Consider the following 17,053-nt stretch of genomic DNA (forward strand, 5'->3'; position numbering starts at 1 on the left):
TCAATATTACTATTCCATCCAATCCATTTTTAGCGATGCCACCCATCCCACAGGGGTAGCCCAGATTTTCGTGGGTCGGTTTCTGTAAGGACTAATTTGCCATGCCTTCATGAGAGAATTCCAAATGTATTTCTGGTAGGATCTTATTAAATGCAAACTAACGACAGTGTTCTCCAAGGACTAGCTCCAAACTCTATTGATGACTAACACCACTACAGTGGCATAGGCTTTTACTCTAAAATACAGTGGGATTTTTCATTATGACTTTCAAAACCATCTTGAAATTGCCCCAAATTACTGAATTGGCTGGGAGCTCCCACTTCTGCTGGTGAAGGAGGTAGGGGAGGGAATTTGAATCCCTGACAACTGTCCATCGTCTCTGCTACCACAGTGGGAGAACAAACCAATCCACCGTGGACTTGCAGTGCTTCTTTCTCAGAGCGGTCCTGGGGATGGTTTTTGTGTGCGTAAAGCAGTTCTCTAAAACATTTTTTGCTAACAAGTAGCTAGCCCGGGGATGCTGGGCCCCCTGTTGTTGGCGGTGGTGGGGTGGCTAGTGGCTGATTTTTGGCAGTGGGAGAGAGTGGCTGGGTTCTTCTGCATTTTGAAGGTGGCAAACCAAAGGGAGCCCGCATCTCCCTCAGCTCAGCCCAAACTCGGGGGGAGGGCAGCGCTACCACCCCCGGCTCCACCTGCCGGTAAGGGTTTTGTCAGGGCGAGCCCGCCAGCAGGTCGCGGGCAGCCCCTGTGAACAGAGCCGGGCTTTGCATTGCAGCGCCGGTCCGCAAGTGCAGCAGGCAGCTGCCTGAGCAGAGCGGAGCCATGTTTCCGCTCGGGGTCAGCTGACGAGTGAGGAAGTAGCAGCTGCAGCTGCTGAGCCCTTAATAGAGGCAGAGAAAGAAGAGCTGAGTGACTGACCCCCACTCCCCCAAAAGCACAGCCCCACTGACTGAACCCAAGCCCTGCAGCTAGCTACAGTTCCCCCTGTCCCAAGAGGGTTGTAGCTGAGGGGGCATAGCCCAGGCCGTGTGTAGTGTGCAGAGATGGCAGGGGTCGTGGGAAATGGAGCTCAAGTAAGTGTCTGTGTCCAGCTGTTTGCAAACCCAGCAGTAGCACTTTTGGCGGGTCTTTCCTTTCTCTTCTGCAGCGTGCGTGTGTCTGGGTCCGTCTCTTCAGGGCATGTTTTATTTATAGCTGGAGATAGCCCCGTGTCTGGGGATGTCTTTACTTGTCTCCCCCCGCGCAAAGAGCTCGATTTATTTATTCATTTCTGCTGCCTCTTATTGGGCAGAGAATTGCCCCTCTTCCACACCTTGTCTTTCCTTTAACGTGGAGAGTCTGTCTGTCTGGTGGGAGTACCAGGCCTGCCTGGCTATTTTTCAGTAACTTAAAAAACACCCTATCCCTCCTTAGTTGCAATTAATGGTGCAAAGGGCATGTGGGGGCTGGGAGGCGCTATTCTAGAGAGGTTAAAGGTGAATCAAACCTTTGGAGTCTAGTTTTTACTTGTTCCGTGTCCAGGCAGGTTAAGTTACTGGAGGGGAGGAAAATTGCTTTAGCTACTTGCTTTTTCTGGGGTTAGACTCATGAAGTTTACCTTCACTTTATACTCTAATAAAACTTATCATTTACTTTAAATAAACTCTTATGAACCTAATTGCCTGCCCAGGTGTAAATACAAAATGGTTTTACTCCTGAGAGGTTGTTAGTATGCTTCTCTTACATGAAAGACCCATAATTTACAAATGCTACAAACTCCAAATTCTCCCCCTGCCCCTCCATTCGATAGTGCATTGTTTCTTTAATTGTTGTATTTACAATAGATACGTTTTTAAATGTGTTTCCATGGGGAGCACTTAGCATGTGTTTCAGATCGGATGTTGTTCATGCAATGGCAGGTGAAAACTGTGTTTGTTTAAATAAATCACATCACATCACATGCAGCTGTTGTAAAATTAAGACACTGGATTATTGCTTCTAAAGATAGTTTACTGGCCACACCTATACAGTTCTTAAGTATAATTATTAACCACTTCAGTGCAGCTGTATGTTTTTCTGAGGCTTTCTCACAGTCTGTCAGTACATAGATATACAACATGTATCCATAGTGCATACAACATTTGAAAAGGAAATGGTACTAAGGCAACAAAAGGGAAATAACTTTTATTGTGTTTTGTGTCTCTGTAAAACCACTGTTACTTGTCATTTTTCCTGAAAAGGAAGCTTCCCTTTCTGCAGCTTGTGTCAGGCTTTGTAATGGTATATTGTCCCGAGAGCTTAAGAGTTGGGAATGAGTTTATGGAGTTTTTCAGATAATAGAAAAGCCTGTAAATAAATAGGTCATGGGTTCAGTTTCACCCAGGCTGGTAGTGTTTGAATGTCCTTAGCTTGTGAGGGCATCTTTTGACATCTTCAGTTGGTGTAAATTGTCATCTTCTCCATTAGCTTCAGTGACAATTTACATCTGTTGAGAGAAACCACTACCACTTTTGTCTTCAGTGGGACCCAGACTATCAGCCAGGTTTGAATGGGTCACGGAGAGTGAATAGTCCTTTGACCTTTTGGAGGATGAGGTGTACAAAGAACATAAATCCTACCGCAGGGGCTGTGTGCATGGAGAGAGAAAGCTTATATTATTATTTATTGATATGTATAATTTTTTATGGATGATTAGAGGGCTCTCCTGTTCCAAAATCACTAATCTCTTTAAAGAATAAATAAAAATTGGGGGGTGGGGGAGGGGAATGACTAAAATGTGGTCACTATGCTTACTTTTAGCAGAGAAACACATGTTCTTCATATGTATAATGTCACTTGCTTATGGGGAGACTTTCAAAGGGGAGTAAGGAACCCAACTTCCATTGCTTTTCTGTGGGAGTTGGGCACCAAACTCACCCCTTTGGCTTTAAATCTCCCACTTAAGAATTAGTGTCTTTTTTTTTGTCTATGACCTTTTAAAAAAACAAAACCAAACACCTTTTATATGAAAGTACTGCATCATTGTACCAAGGGTGCGTCACGGCTAAACGTTTCTTTAATAGGATCATTCCTTTACAGATATTTTAGTTAAGCGAATTCCATGTATTGCTTCTAGAAATGGTGATTATGCAGGCAATTGGTTAACTTTGCAGCCGTTGTAAGAAACGGCTTTTGTGGTCATTGTGGTGTGCTGTGGCATGGAATGGATGATTCCTCCTGCCCTAGAGGCTGACATTATCCCTTCTAAACTAAATATTTTCTTAATTTGAATGTGTTCCGAGTGGTATGAAGTTTGTTTCAAAACATGACTCTCTTTCAGACATTGCATATTAACTACAATGTATTTTTAGTATCTGATTCTCTCTTCAGGATACTCAATTAACAGGAGAACATATGGGCTTCTAGCAGTATTCAGGATAATGCTCAACTGACTAGTAACACTCTCCAGATGTATATTTCTATGGCAGTGAGAATGCATCAGTCTTAGTATGTATCATCTTTAAATTTTATGAAAAATCCTATTTGGAAACATTCTTCCTGGAATGAATGACATTGTATTGAGTGTAACCACACTGCTCACAATGCAAAGTCATTGTAAAATGGTCACATTAAAGGTAACTTGCGTCATACTCTTCAGTACAGAAACTATGTGAGGAAAGAGGGGCAAGTGAAGCTAGTGACGGCGACAATGTCAATTTAAAATGTGTGTTTAAAAACCCCAAATTCTTCCCTAATTTATCAATAACTATAATGGTGTGAAACATTCACAATAAAACCTGAACTCACACACAACCCACCTTATTTGGGGTTTTGTTATAAACTTTCTAAACTTGGTCCAGGTTGGTTACCCCATATAGGGCACCAAACAGCTGTCAGATAGTAACAACTTTTGGTTATAACCAACCCTGGTTTTGGTTTGAACTAGAAAACTAGGTATGGAAGGCTCTGGACCCCATTACTGATTCTCGGCATCTTCCAGTCCCCTCACCTTGTTGGTCTATAGGATATCTGGAGAGCAGTTTTTATCGATGGTAAAAAGCCATCTTATATCCAAAAGAGCCAAGGAATGAGACTTGGTCACTATGGTGCTCCACTCTATCTAGGTATGGCAGTGGGCTGGACAGCCACTATATATTTCAGTATCTATGAGCAATGGGAATGTTGAGGGACCAGTACTTGAAGGCTGATCCTTACGATGAAGGAAGTGGGGACGGGAGATTTGGCAGGGACAATAGCTTGTATTGCTTCCTGGTAAATTGCTTTGAGCTGGAAGTAAAAACAATTCTGGAGAAATCTTATTAATACATTACTGGCATTACCATAGCACCTGGTAGTTCTAGTGATGGATGAGGATCCTATTGTCTAGGTGTTGCCCTTCTCCATAAGCAGTTTAATCTATATGTTAATCTGGATTTTTATAGTGAATGTCAATACCGCCTTTTGAGTGGTTTAAAGTCTTTTCGGGAAGCATTCTTCCCCTGATGTTGAGTCCTGCTGCAATGTGTGGCACTCAGGTTGGGCAAACTCTGATAGGCAACTAAAATTAAGTTGAGGGAGGGGGAAGGGAAATTCCTCACTGAAAAAGTGAGTTGTAATTTAAAAAATAATTTTTTTTTAATGCAAGAAGCTGCTTCCACTGTGAATATGGTGAATGGTCCAGAATTCACTTTTATGTCTCGGGTATGGAATTTAACCCTTGCCCTGAGAAGCTAGTGGAAATGTAAGAAATTTCACCTGCAATCAGATTTGTGAATAACTTTTTAGAAAGCAACAATTGAAATTTTTTTGTACAGGTCTGTGAACCAAAGTTTCCTGGGGATAATACTTTATAAAGGTGTCTGGAGGCTTTAATTAATGTTCTTAAATTCTTGGTAAGACACTGTGTTAATAATAAAAAGAAAAGGAAAAGCATATGCATCCGATGAAGTGAGCTGTAGCTCACGAAAGCTCATGCTCAAATAAATTGGTTAGTCTCTAAGGTGCCACAAGTACTCCTTTTCTTTTTGCGAATACAGACTAACACGGCTGTTACTCTGGAACCTGTGTTAATAATATAATACTTTGCACTAGCATAATGTGAGCAGAATGTGTTGTCTTTACCCAAGATAGATTTGACTAGGATACCGAAGTTTAAGATCCTTTCTGTTTTAGAAAGAATGCCGGATGATCCTGAAGGTAGTACAAATACTCAGGAGTTCACCATTCTTGAGGTATCTTGCTCCCGCCCTGCAAAAAATGACTGGGAGAGGAAGGGCAGAGTCTAAATGACACTTATTCCCATTAATTTTAGGAACCCATCTGGTTACCAGTACGTAGGCTCCACCAATACAGAGGCTAAAGAATCATACTTTGGGAGCATGCACTCGGCCTAGTCAGAGAGAGGTCAAGAGTCAAATCTTCAGATGGGTTGAGCAAATTAGACCTTCAGTGATTTGCCTGAGGCCACACAGTGAATTGATGCCAGAGCTGGGATTAAAATAGAGATCTTCTGACTCTGAGTCTTTTACCGTGTCCACTAGGCTTGACACCACCAAATTCCTCTTTTATTTCTACTACTGAAATTATCCTTCACTTGCTGTCCTGATCTCTTCTGTGACCTTGGTGGCAAAATTATAGTATACATTTCACCTCAGAGGTGGCTGCGTTTCAGTGGTGGATTGACTCGATCATCTATTTATTAAAATGTCTGTGCATACGCATGTATCTTGTAAAGAGCTTTATGGCCCTTTGGGATGAAAGGCATTATACAAGTAAGACATATGCATATAAGAGATTTTATTTATTTATCTGTTTGTTTGTTTTGATGAGGGCTTCCAATATTTCCAAGTCATTAGGATGTCAGCTATCCAAAGAAATCAGTTTTCTTCCTCCTCCTTGTAGTTGTGAAAGGCAAGTCTTTGTCTTGGTACTAGAATTTATTGCAAAAGCCATGATGAAAGATGTCCTATGAAGAAGAGGGAAGAAATTGCTAGGCTGAACTTTGAGGTCTCTATTTTTCAGCTCATGTATTAAAGTAAAAATTACTTCACTGTAGTCAGCTATCTTCCTCAGTTGTAGTTACTGAATAAGAATGAATTAAAGGGGATGCAATATTGTATTATCAGATTGAAGTTGTTTTAAGGGATTTGTAAAGGCGAAGAATACATTGGCAAGTTGTCCTTTAGGGTCGATTATATTTCAGAGAACATATTATCAAAACAGAACATGAATTACTTTTGTTATTAATTTGTTCCTTATCTGGAATTTGAAAGGTTTGGCATTTTGTAGACCAACTGTAAAAGGGACTCTAACTTAGCATTTATATCACTTACAATTAAATATTGTGATGCCCAACTAAGCAGCAAGTTGTCATAAAAGGTAGGATTCCAGCAGTGCAAATCTTACGAATGTCAGCTTTTATTTTTTTCATAATTCTATTGATTTTTTTAGTAGCTAGTCAGGGTTACCATTTCCCCGGTGTAAGTGACTTACTGGAGAGATGATCCAGCATAGATCTAGAATTCATTACAGCTAATGTATGGCATTCCTGTTTTATTTTAGTGGGGATTCTTGGAAGAAATAAGACCTAAGACTTGAACCACAATTTTTGGAGTGTAGCAGGATATATAAACATTGCCATCCGACCGTGTGGGAGTATTGTGGAGGTATCGTCGGCCAGTTCATCCTGGCTCAGAGACAAATCCTAGTAGCCTACACGCTTTGCTACCAACAGTTTCTCTAAAAAAAATATATATATGATAAACAAGGGCCTGGTGTTGTCCTAACACAGGACTGTGAACCAGGAACTTCTGAGGGTTTAGCTTCGTTTTGTAGCTGATTTGCTATGATGTTAGCTTCCTTACTGGTCATTGGCAACTTACTTGGCTTTTCTGATGTTTCCAAGTTATACGGATAGGGGTAATATCTGCCTCATAGAGGAGATGTGAAGACTGACTGACTGTACGGTGCTTTGGAGATTCTGGCCTAAATTCTCAGAAGTAACTAATGATTTTAGGTCAGGCACCCAAAAGGTGATGAACTGAGATGTATCAAAGGACTTAGAAAGCGTTGAGCCTTCTGAAAATCAGCTCTATCTTAGGTGCCTCAAATTGGGCACCCAAAAATCCTTATTCACTTTTGACCAGGTAGGTCAAATAATTAATGGGAGTGCAAAATATGATAAATTACTAACATGTCAAGGTAGGAAATCCCAACCCAATTTACATTCGGCTATGAATTAATAACTGTTAAGCTGATCATAGCAGGAGAAAAGCGAGACTCTGGGTGGAATCCATAGCACTGAAACTGATGTAGCTTGTAAGGTGACAGTGACTGTTGTTTTATTTGCCATGTCATTAGATCAATGAGAAAAAGCAGTATGAGAAACTATAAATTGTTCATTTATTAAATATTTCCTCCTCTTAATTTGTAGGTGTCCTACATTAGTCAAGATTGCAAAGAAATTCCAGAATTTCTAGGAAGAAAATATGGAGGTATTGCAAAAAGGCTAGACCTCAGTTTCAATTTGTTAAGGTATGTGACAATGTTTTGGTTTCTCAAGTGCAGTATGAGCAGAATTAGGCTGTGCCTCCAAAAGTGAAATATTTTCCATTTTTTCATATTTTTAGTTGCTATGTGTATGTTCTTTCTATTTGGATAAGGATAAAAAAATACATCAAATTGTCTTAATTGTTATCAAAATACATATTGCTATTTTAAAATAGTGGTACTGTTTTTATAGACCTTAATCTTCTATTTAGCATGTTTAATGCATGTGGAGGAATAATGAACTGGTCAGTCTATCAAAAGCTCCTAGCATCAATCCAAATAATACATAATGCAAAGCGTGTATTGTTTTTATTTGCTCTTTTCTGGAGAACAAGCAAAACAACATTTTTTCTGTGGAAAAAATGGAGAATGAGTCCAACAGTGCTTCACCAGTAGCCAAGTTACAAGTAAGTGTGCTCTCCTTTACCCCATCTTCCTTGCATATCTACAGTTGTGACCTTCAAAGTTCTGGGATATTGTTTTCCCAGATAGTGTGCTAAAATGAATTCATACAATCTAGGCATATATCTATATATATTTATTTTTTAACTCTTAAAACAAAACTATCCTCATGGAGAAGGCCTCTAAAATTTAATTCAACATAGAGAATTCCATAGGATTGTGCAAAAAACCTATTGAAAGGAGACATTTTTCTTTAACCTGCATTGAATTTTACAGCAGTTTTGAATAAAACCCTACGGACTCTATCCTTAAGTTTTACTGGCTGTTGTGTAAAGGTTACGCTTTCCAAATCTGGAATTCCACAGTTTACTTTGGCATAAGCAGGCTTTTTTCTCCAAGTGTGGTAATGGTCTTATTTCCATGGGCTTCAATTGGAGCAGACCCTAAGCCTACTTTTAAAAATTGTCAGTTGAAAGCAACACTGTAGTATCTTGTTCTTCTAATAGATAAATTAAAAACAGTAGATAACACTTATTATAGATACCCTGTTCCACTGTAAACTCTGAAGGACTGATAATGATTTCAGATACGCAAGAGATAGTGGAGCAAAATAGGCATTGAAGAACAGTCTGTGCATTGTAAATACTAATGACTCTTTTATAATCTAACATGCTACTTCCTTTCACTGACGGGGACGTCCTCTAAACCAAAACAAACTGTGAACATAAAACACAAATTGGCTAATAGGCTTGTACAGAAACTTCTGCTGCTTCTTCTCAAAACACTTCTAGCATTCCTCATGTACGTGTGTTTAATGCTTAAACAACAGGATTACTCTTCTGTTGTTGGATTTACCGAAGTAATGGACCTGGACAAAGAATTTGTTCTTTGTGTGTTGTGCAAGATTTTGAAGAATAATTCCTTTCAAACGTTTAGTTTATGCCTGAAATATTTAAGCAGCACTCGTTTGTAATGTAATCTGAAAGAAGATTTTAACAGGAACAAAATGCACTGAAGTTGGCAAAGCATTTGAGGGAGGAAAACCCCCCTCACAATACTCTTGAATAGTATCCTCACTAGGAGGGAAATCCTTTTAGGGAAGAGGGAGAAAATAGATGGTAGACCTCAAATGGACTATGAGGTAAGTATGTTACCCTAAAATCTACCCATTTTATTTCCTCGCTCACCTTTGATCTAGGATAGTGACACTTTGTGATACCATTCAAAAGGCTTAATCTTGCAGTGGATGGAATGAAACAGTAATGGCTAAAACTGTGAGGACAGTTGGCTGCTTGCAATGGTGGAAATTATGGCTTACGTTGAGAAGGAAAATGGTTTCTCCTAGTCACTTCTGGCGTTAATTTATTTCAGAATCGTAGAATATATTGGGGTTGGAAGAGCCCTCAGGAGGTCATCTAGTTCAGTCCCCTGCTCAAAGTAGGACCAACACCAACTAAATCATCCCAGCCAAGGTCAGGCCTTAAAAACCTTTAAGGATGGAGATTCCCTAGGTAACCCATTCCAGTGTTTCACTACCCTCCTAGTGAAATAGCATTTCCTAATATCCAGCCTAGACCTCCCGCACTGAAACTTGAGACCATTGCTGCTTGTTCTGTCATCTGCCACCTCTGAGAACAGCCTAGCTCCATCCTCTTTGGAACCCCCCTTCAGGTAATTCCCCCTCACTCTTCTCTCCTGCAGACTAAATAAGCCCAGTTCCCTCAGCCTCTCCTTATAAATCATGTGTCCCAGCCCCCTAATAATTTTCGTTGGCCTCCGCTGGACTCTTTCCAATTTGTCCACATTCCTTCTGTTGGGGGGGGGAGACCAAAACTGGACGCAGTACTCCAGGTGTGGCCTCACCAGTGCTGAATTTTAACAAGAGAAGAGAGAGAATAAGGTTCCCTTGTTTATTACTCTTTGAGCCAGGATAGAAATGCAAATTCACATACTTGACACATCATATCTCAAGTGCTGATTGTATCATTATAGCATATGTGACAGGGTCGGGACAGATGGCTATAGGAGAGTGATAGAAGGCAGATGTATTAGCCCCAGGTTGAGTAGGTCCCTCTTCCCTGGGTAAGGTAACAGGGAAGCTTCCAGAACACTCAGGAACCTTCTGGAAACAATTAAGACAGACAGGCTGATTAGAGAAGCTGCTAGAGTCAATTAAGGCAGACTAATCAGGGCACCTGGATTTAAAAAGGAGCTCATTCCAGGTTGTGGTGTGCGTGTGAGGAGCAGGGAGCAAGAGGCACTAGGAGCTGAGAGTGAGAACGCGTACTGTTGGAGGACTGAGGAGTACAAGCATTATCAGACATCAGGAAGAAGGTCCTATGGTGAGGATAAAGAAGGTGTTGGGAGGAGGCCATGGGGAAGTAGCCCAGGGAGTTGTAGCTGTCGCACAGCTGTTCCAGGCGGCACTCTAGACAGCTGCATTCCACAGGGCCCTGGGCTGGAACCCGGAGTAGAGGGCAGGCCCGGGTTCCCCCCAAACCTCGCAACTCTGGGTCAGACACAGGAGAAGCTGACCTGGACTGTGGGTTCACGAAAACGGCCAAACTGAGGGCTGCCATGAATCTACGAGGTGAGCAAATCTGCCAATAAGCGCAAGACCCACCAAGGTAGAGGAGGAACTTTGTCACACGTAAAACAGAAAATGTGTTTGTGGAAGTTCATAGCCTTAAGTGATGTGCATTTGGTGGGGATGTCATGGGCTTTGGCTGAAGTAGTTTTAAACAGTGAAATCTTTTCATCCTATTTACCAAGCTTCATTTGCTTGAAGAACTGACAATGTTGTAGTATAGTGAGGTATTTTCTGATTTAATAATAGTGATCTTATTAGAAAATGTAAAAAGCCTGATTTGGTCTCCTTAAAAGCCATTTTTTGGGAAATGGGGAAGAAATGATAAGATACAGAAAGTTTCTTTATTGATGCAGAGGGATTTAGTTTGATTGGGCGGGGGGGAGAGAAACAGTTGGTCCACGGAAGACTGGAATGGTATTGCATCCAGTCAAGGGATCATAATAAAGATTGGGGGGGTTTGTGTTCTGCTGGCAGTTTAATTTTATTTCTGTCTTGTAATTTATGGCCGAGTGCTTTCACTTGGGATAGTCCTCCTTCTTTTTTTTTTGTAAACAAATCTAAATAACCGTTCTTGAACTTTGCATTTTGACCATTGAGAGGTTATTGTATCAGAAAAGGAAACATCCCATATCTCTTATAGAAATGGTTGATATAACTGGAATGGTGGTTACCATCTGCTACACAGTTAACTACATGAATGCTTGCTAATTTATAGGATTTTTTTTATAAAGCATTTGGTGGGCATTAAAAATTATAGGATGGGGAGAAAACAAGAAAGATCTGATAGGAGAAAACTGTTAATTCAGTTTATATTGTGAATGAAACAAATGGTAGTATGTGTTCTTTTAGGGCCCAGTCCTATTTTTACTGATGTCAATGGAAGCAAGGCAAGGCATAGCTTGCTAAGGGATCATCCTCATACAGTAGACAAGATGCCTTAAGTATTACGTGGCCAAAAAGGGTGATAAAAGATGTCTCTCAATCTAGCAATAAAAGTAAGACAACTTCATTGATGCATTACAATAGGAAGCTTTGTTTTTAAAAACTAAATTACTTGCAATCACATCTTATTTAACATCACTATGATAAATCTAGTCAGTGAAAAATAGCATTAAGAGAAAAATATCTGTTAAATATAATGATGCTTGCAGCAATTTTCTGCTTTATCCTCTGAGTGGATTATGCACTGCTGTTTGACCAGGTGACATTAGATTGCCAGAAGCAATGGTAGAGGTTGCAGACTTGTGATTTCTGGCATTGGATTCTCCTCTAGCCTCTTACATTCATCCAGGAAATGTAACTAACTTTGTAGGAGGCTAGGTTTCTAATTTACTGTGTAGATATTGCAAAATGGCTTTTAATATGGTGAATGGAATACATTAGATGACTTGTTTCTTAATAGAGAATATTGTGGCTTCTTGAACAGTTTTTTATCAGTGAATTGTGCAGGTACCGACTGGCAATATAAATAACTTCATAGCAGACATGAAGACAGCAGGTAGGTGAGTGCCTCAATTAATTGTTCTTGAGGCCTTTGATGAAGTAACTACAGAGTCTATGCTGTCAGTGAAAAGTTGCTGAAAACCAACTGGTGTTAGTGATTGACAAACATGATACATGTAAAGAAGTAGGGAAGGATCAGCCATGCATGCTGATTTGTGTTAAAGAATGGTAACTCAAAAAGTAGCTTTGAACAGAACTTTACTTGCCACTATCATGACATCTGTTGTGCACATCTCTTGGACATAATAGTTAATGAGATGCACAAAATGCAGTTACTTTCCATTCTTTCCTTTGGTTCTTCTCAGTTCTGATTGGGATGACAGACCTGTTTAGGTCATAATTAAAAATTAATTCAGATCAGTTCAGCTGACTCTAGAACGTTTTTAAGAATGAGAACACATTATTAAAGATCCTTCTGATGCTTGGCTGGAAATAAGCTTCTAACTCTAGGTGGTGGTTCTTTTTGTTCTGACATTGGGTTTTTAAATTTCCTATATATTCATCTGGACTTGAAATTCATACACTTAGAGTTGGGGATGACACCGCTAGACTGGTATGGGCATCTTCTGTCATATAACCTGAGTGGGAGCCATTTTGAATCTGTGTCGAGGGGTGGTGGGAGTGGTAGAAAGGATTCTTCAGTTTCTAGCCTTAGAAATGAGCTATTTCCCCCCCACACTAATGTTTAAATACTCCATTTTGCAGCAAAACAGGTGTTAGTCATGGCTGCTGAATGAGAGCACAATAAACCCTGTTTTTTGTAGGACACTTTAGAGTCCACAGTTCTCATAATATGTAGAAAGCGAGTGTACTAGTCTTTATTTGAGACTGAAACAATGTAGGGGGCAACAGCTGAAATGCAAAAGTAATGAGGCATTGTTTGTTGAAGAGATGACAGCTGGCAAGCTTCACTGAAATGGGTTTGAAGGAGGGTAGTTAATTGGGGGAGCTGGAAGCAAGAAGTTGCCCCTCGTGTAGGGGTTTTCCTGAAATAAGCAGAGAGGATATAATAACAAAGAAGATGAGATGTAGGTTGAAGTGCAGGGACCTGTAGATAGTAACCATCCATCGTGTGCATTTTATCAGCTTGAAGAGAGGAAAAAAAAAAGATTGGAAGTTTGATTTACTGTTTCAGCTGAGTCTGTCTGCTAGTTTTCTCTCTCCACACTAAAGATTAAATGCATTTTAGTGTTTGGGTGACACACATGATCTCTATGGGTGCCATGTTAAGCTAAATAATATTGCTGGCTGGCTAATTGAGAAGCCAGTCTAATTCTTTGCTCAGTGTTTGAAATTTGTGGATGAGCTGGGTGGGCATGTATGCAAAAAATATATCCCTGAATGCTTTGGGCCTGTGGAGGGTCCTATCCGTGGGCTATGGTGGGGAGCAGGCAATTCTTGGCCTCTGTGTTTCTCGTCTTGTCTGCATTTATGTGAAAGTTCAAGCTAGAATCTGGCCCGCATTTGAGGGCACATTCTTCTTAGCTCCAAGGAGGATTTTATATTTCTGCCCTTTTTCCATCCTGCCACTGTTGCAGAAATAAGAGACACAGAACAGGGAGATGAACAACATAAGTTTAAAAAAAATAAATCAGGATAAAGCATGACACTTCTTTTTTTTTTTAAAGCCTGGAGACTGATCTTTATAGCATTTAGAAATGTTTAAGAAAATGCACTATTGTTAAAACTTTTTGATGGGTTTATTTCTAAGGTAGAGAAATATTTTCACTGTAATTAGGTAACTCTTAATAGTAGCAATTGCATATTTATCAGTGTGAGGGGCTGTTATTAATGTAGCTGTCATGCACAAACACATTTCTTCATTAAATCCATTTAGTATGTGCATTATTCGGTCTAGAATGTCACTAGGACATCAAAGCCCCCTTAGGCATAAGAGCACAGTGCCCTGCTGTGGCTGCAGAAAGGGCTTGATCAATAAATGTAACATGTTAATGCAGAGCAAATAGAATAAAAGATTTCTTTGACAAGACATGAAAAATCACCTTGTGGCAGCTGGCATGGTGATGCCATTTCAGCAGAGACACTAGCAAAGTTGATCTGACAAGTAAAGAGGAGAGATGATGGTTATAAGGTGCTTTTGTTTCAAACTTCTTTCTTGACCTGTCAGGATTTGAAGGAGCCTGAATGGCCCTTTTTTGTCATGTGAAAATTGTAGACTTAGGCAGTTATGAAGCAGTTATCTCTTCTCAGATTGTGAATGCTGCTATTTAATTGATTCACTTAGCATTTGAAACTGTCACGCATTAATAATTGCTAAATCCTGTAGATACTGCTCCAGTGTGTCATGCTTAAATGTGTAGTTATCAGAAAATTAATATCCTTAATGAACCAGTGCTTTCAAACTAGCATTGCATGAAATCTCTTATGCCCTTTCATTTGCTGAAGGTATATCAGCCAGTTTTCAGAAAAACTCCTCCTGACACTTTGCACTTTTTTTTTTTTGATGCCCAACAAATGCCAGCTTTGCTTTGGGTACATAGTGTGCTCAATGACAGTAAATATAGTAATTATACTGGAGTTAGTAATTAACATAATTATAGTCAATTATGACAAATACAGTGCAGAGCTAAATAAATGAGAGGGGAGAAATTAGTAAGCTAATTGATTTATCTTACATGCTGCTGCTCTTGCAACTGGCAGTTTCAGAGTTTTCTGAAGGAAAAAAGGTATTGTTTACAAATACCGGATTCTGTTTTGAGGTTGTCTTGTCTCTTTCCCACTCCTTTCCCATGCTTAAGTGAAAAAGATTGAAATTGGAGAAGGGGAAATTGCTGTTTATCTGCATCAGACTGATCATTGAATCTAAAACAAAACGTGTGCCTTAATTTTTGCAGTTGATAATTTATACTTTTTCTTAGTATTAAAGAAAAAAACATGACCTCTGTATCTACACAGAAGAAAATGCAGCTGTACTCATTGGTATGGTACCAAATTGGTGGTGGATTATTTTAGTCCTTTAGGTGTGGCTTGAATTTAGATATACACTTTTGCTCTTGTTTTTGTTACTTTTTGGTTCTCTCTGATCAGTACTGCACAACACAGAGTAGCTAAAGAGAGAACTTGAATCTTTATTCAAGCAGTCAAAATGTGCTGGTACAATATGCTCTCATGTATCCATTCTTCAAATAAAATGCTGTTCAGACAACCATTTGGACCACAACAGACACACAGTATTCTAATTTATTCACATTATAATTTCCTATTTATAGACTATTTATACTGTGTTGGCTGAAATAAGAGTATTGGAGATAGGTGGTTAATGTGTTCCACTTTCCTGTTTTTTCTTTCAAGCAGTTTATTATAAGAGAATGAATGTATTTAAGTATGGAAGATTGTGTATCACTATTCTGATTTTTAAAATACTTAACAGTAACAAGATATTTTTTATAAAGCAAGGAGTGCCTTTCTGAGATGAATGGTTTTAAAATACCTTGTTTAGAAGTTTTAAGCTTAAAAGGGTACAGCTCTTCAAAAATTGACTCCTATACACTGACCCCACCAAAGAGATTGTTACACTAGAAAAGTAATATGCAAATGACTAAGTAGCATCAGAAACCTATTGTGCAATCTGTCCAACTTAAATGTGTGAGTTTTCATTTAGAAGTGTGGGCAGTTACTTAAACTTTATTCCTGTGCAAATATTGCATGATCTTGTGAAGAATTGTGTTTTTAAAAAGCGTTAAAATGCTGTCAGTGTCTTGGAATCATTAAAATGTACACTAGGAATGTTTAGCATGGTCCTTCTTTACATTCAATTAAATTGGGAAATCAATTTGCTAAATGAAATATTTAGTCATAAACTTTTATTTTGTTTACACACAAAGAGTCATTTACATTTACAATTTACAGACTCAGTGGTCTTTTAGATGAAGTCTCACCTGTGTATTAAACAGTATAGATGCAGAAAGTCTCTCTATTAAGAATAATTATGAACTAGTTTTTATCCTATTCAATGGGACTAAAGACCAATCTGATAATGGTTCACACTTGTATGTTAAGGTGAAAAAAGAGCTGTTTATCCTAAACTTTATCAAGTTTGTGCACATTAAGTATGTGTATCTGTTGGAGTGGAGGGAAAGAACTTCCAGGTTTTCTAATAACTGGTATAATTTTGATCTGCAATATTTATTCCAATATTACTGGTTGATAGAACAGATCATGGGATATGTCCTTTTTATTTCTGTCTTTTTTTTTTTCCCTTCCCCTTTCTGACAAGCCGCATTTCATGAGGGAGTAGATGTGATCTGGATGATGTATGAGGGAAGTCTCATCTTTTAAGTTGGGCTATATTTTTATTTAATTATTTTTACTATAAAAGATTACTTTGTCTTAATATTCTGTAGCTTTAGAAATAGTAGAGTTAAATACCATGTATGCATTCTAGTATTTGGTAAACTTAAAACTTGACTTTGAAAGTTGTCTTTTTTGGAAATATTTTTACTTGAATATAATAGACATGTAGCTTACACGCTTGTGTGTGTTGTGTTTTTTTTTCTCTACTGTGGATTACTTCTAATAATTAGTGTTCTGTTGATCCACAGAGCAACTAAAACTAATTACACAATACAGTGCAAATTGTATTTTTATATCTAACTTTAATTTCAGCTGACCACTCCAGGCACATAAATTCTTCCTCCCAGCTCTCAAAATACGCATAATAAATAAAAACTTACAGTATGAAATATTTAATTTCTATTTGATAAAATGTCACTATATCACATGTATCTTTTGAAATCCCAATAGAAGCTCTTGTCCATTGATCCTTGCTCGCCTTTTTATGGCCACAGACACAAACTGGCAACAGACTGTGAAAATGCTGTGGTTTATATATCCCCGACCCCCAGTGCTGGCCATTATCCATTGATTTTTTTAGTGTATGTGTCAGATCAGAAGCAAAGAATTATATTCTGTCCTATATTCTCTCAAGAAGGTTTAACATTGTGGAAAGAGACATCTTGAAGCATATCGCATTCCAGAGTTGGGGTGAAAGCTGGTTTTAGAGATTTTTTTTTTTGGGTCACTGTGGATTTT

The 17,053-nt window shown here is 38.9% G+C and overlaps 1 protein-coding gene across 1 annotated transcript in view; it reads left to right on the plus strand.

The window, feature by feature from the left end:
• The first annotated feature begins 855 nt into the window (after window positions 1-855).
• The window catches only part of LRMDA (leucine rich melanocyte differentiation associated), a 951,314-nt gene continuing 935,116 nt past the window's right edge, over window positions 856-17,053 (plus strand). Inside the window, exons 1-2 of the mRNA XM_075130766.1 lie at window positions 856-1,073; window positions 7,391-7,491. Coding sequence (XP_074986867.1) covers window positions 1,044-1,073; window positions 7,391-7,491 — 131 coding nt within the window. The 5' untranslated portion in view covers window positions 856-1,043. The remainder of the gene's footprint in view (window positions 1,074-7,390; window positions 7,492-17,053) is intronic.

Source organism: Caretta caretta, chromosome 7 (assembly GCF_965140235.1).
Source record: "Caretta caretta isolate rCarCar2 chromosome 7, rCarCar1.hap1, whole genome shotgun sequence".
Taxonomy (NCBI): Eukaryota; Metazoa; Chordata; order Testudines; family Cheloniidae; genus Caretta; species Caretta caretta.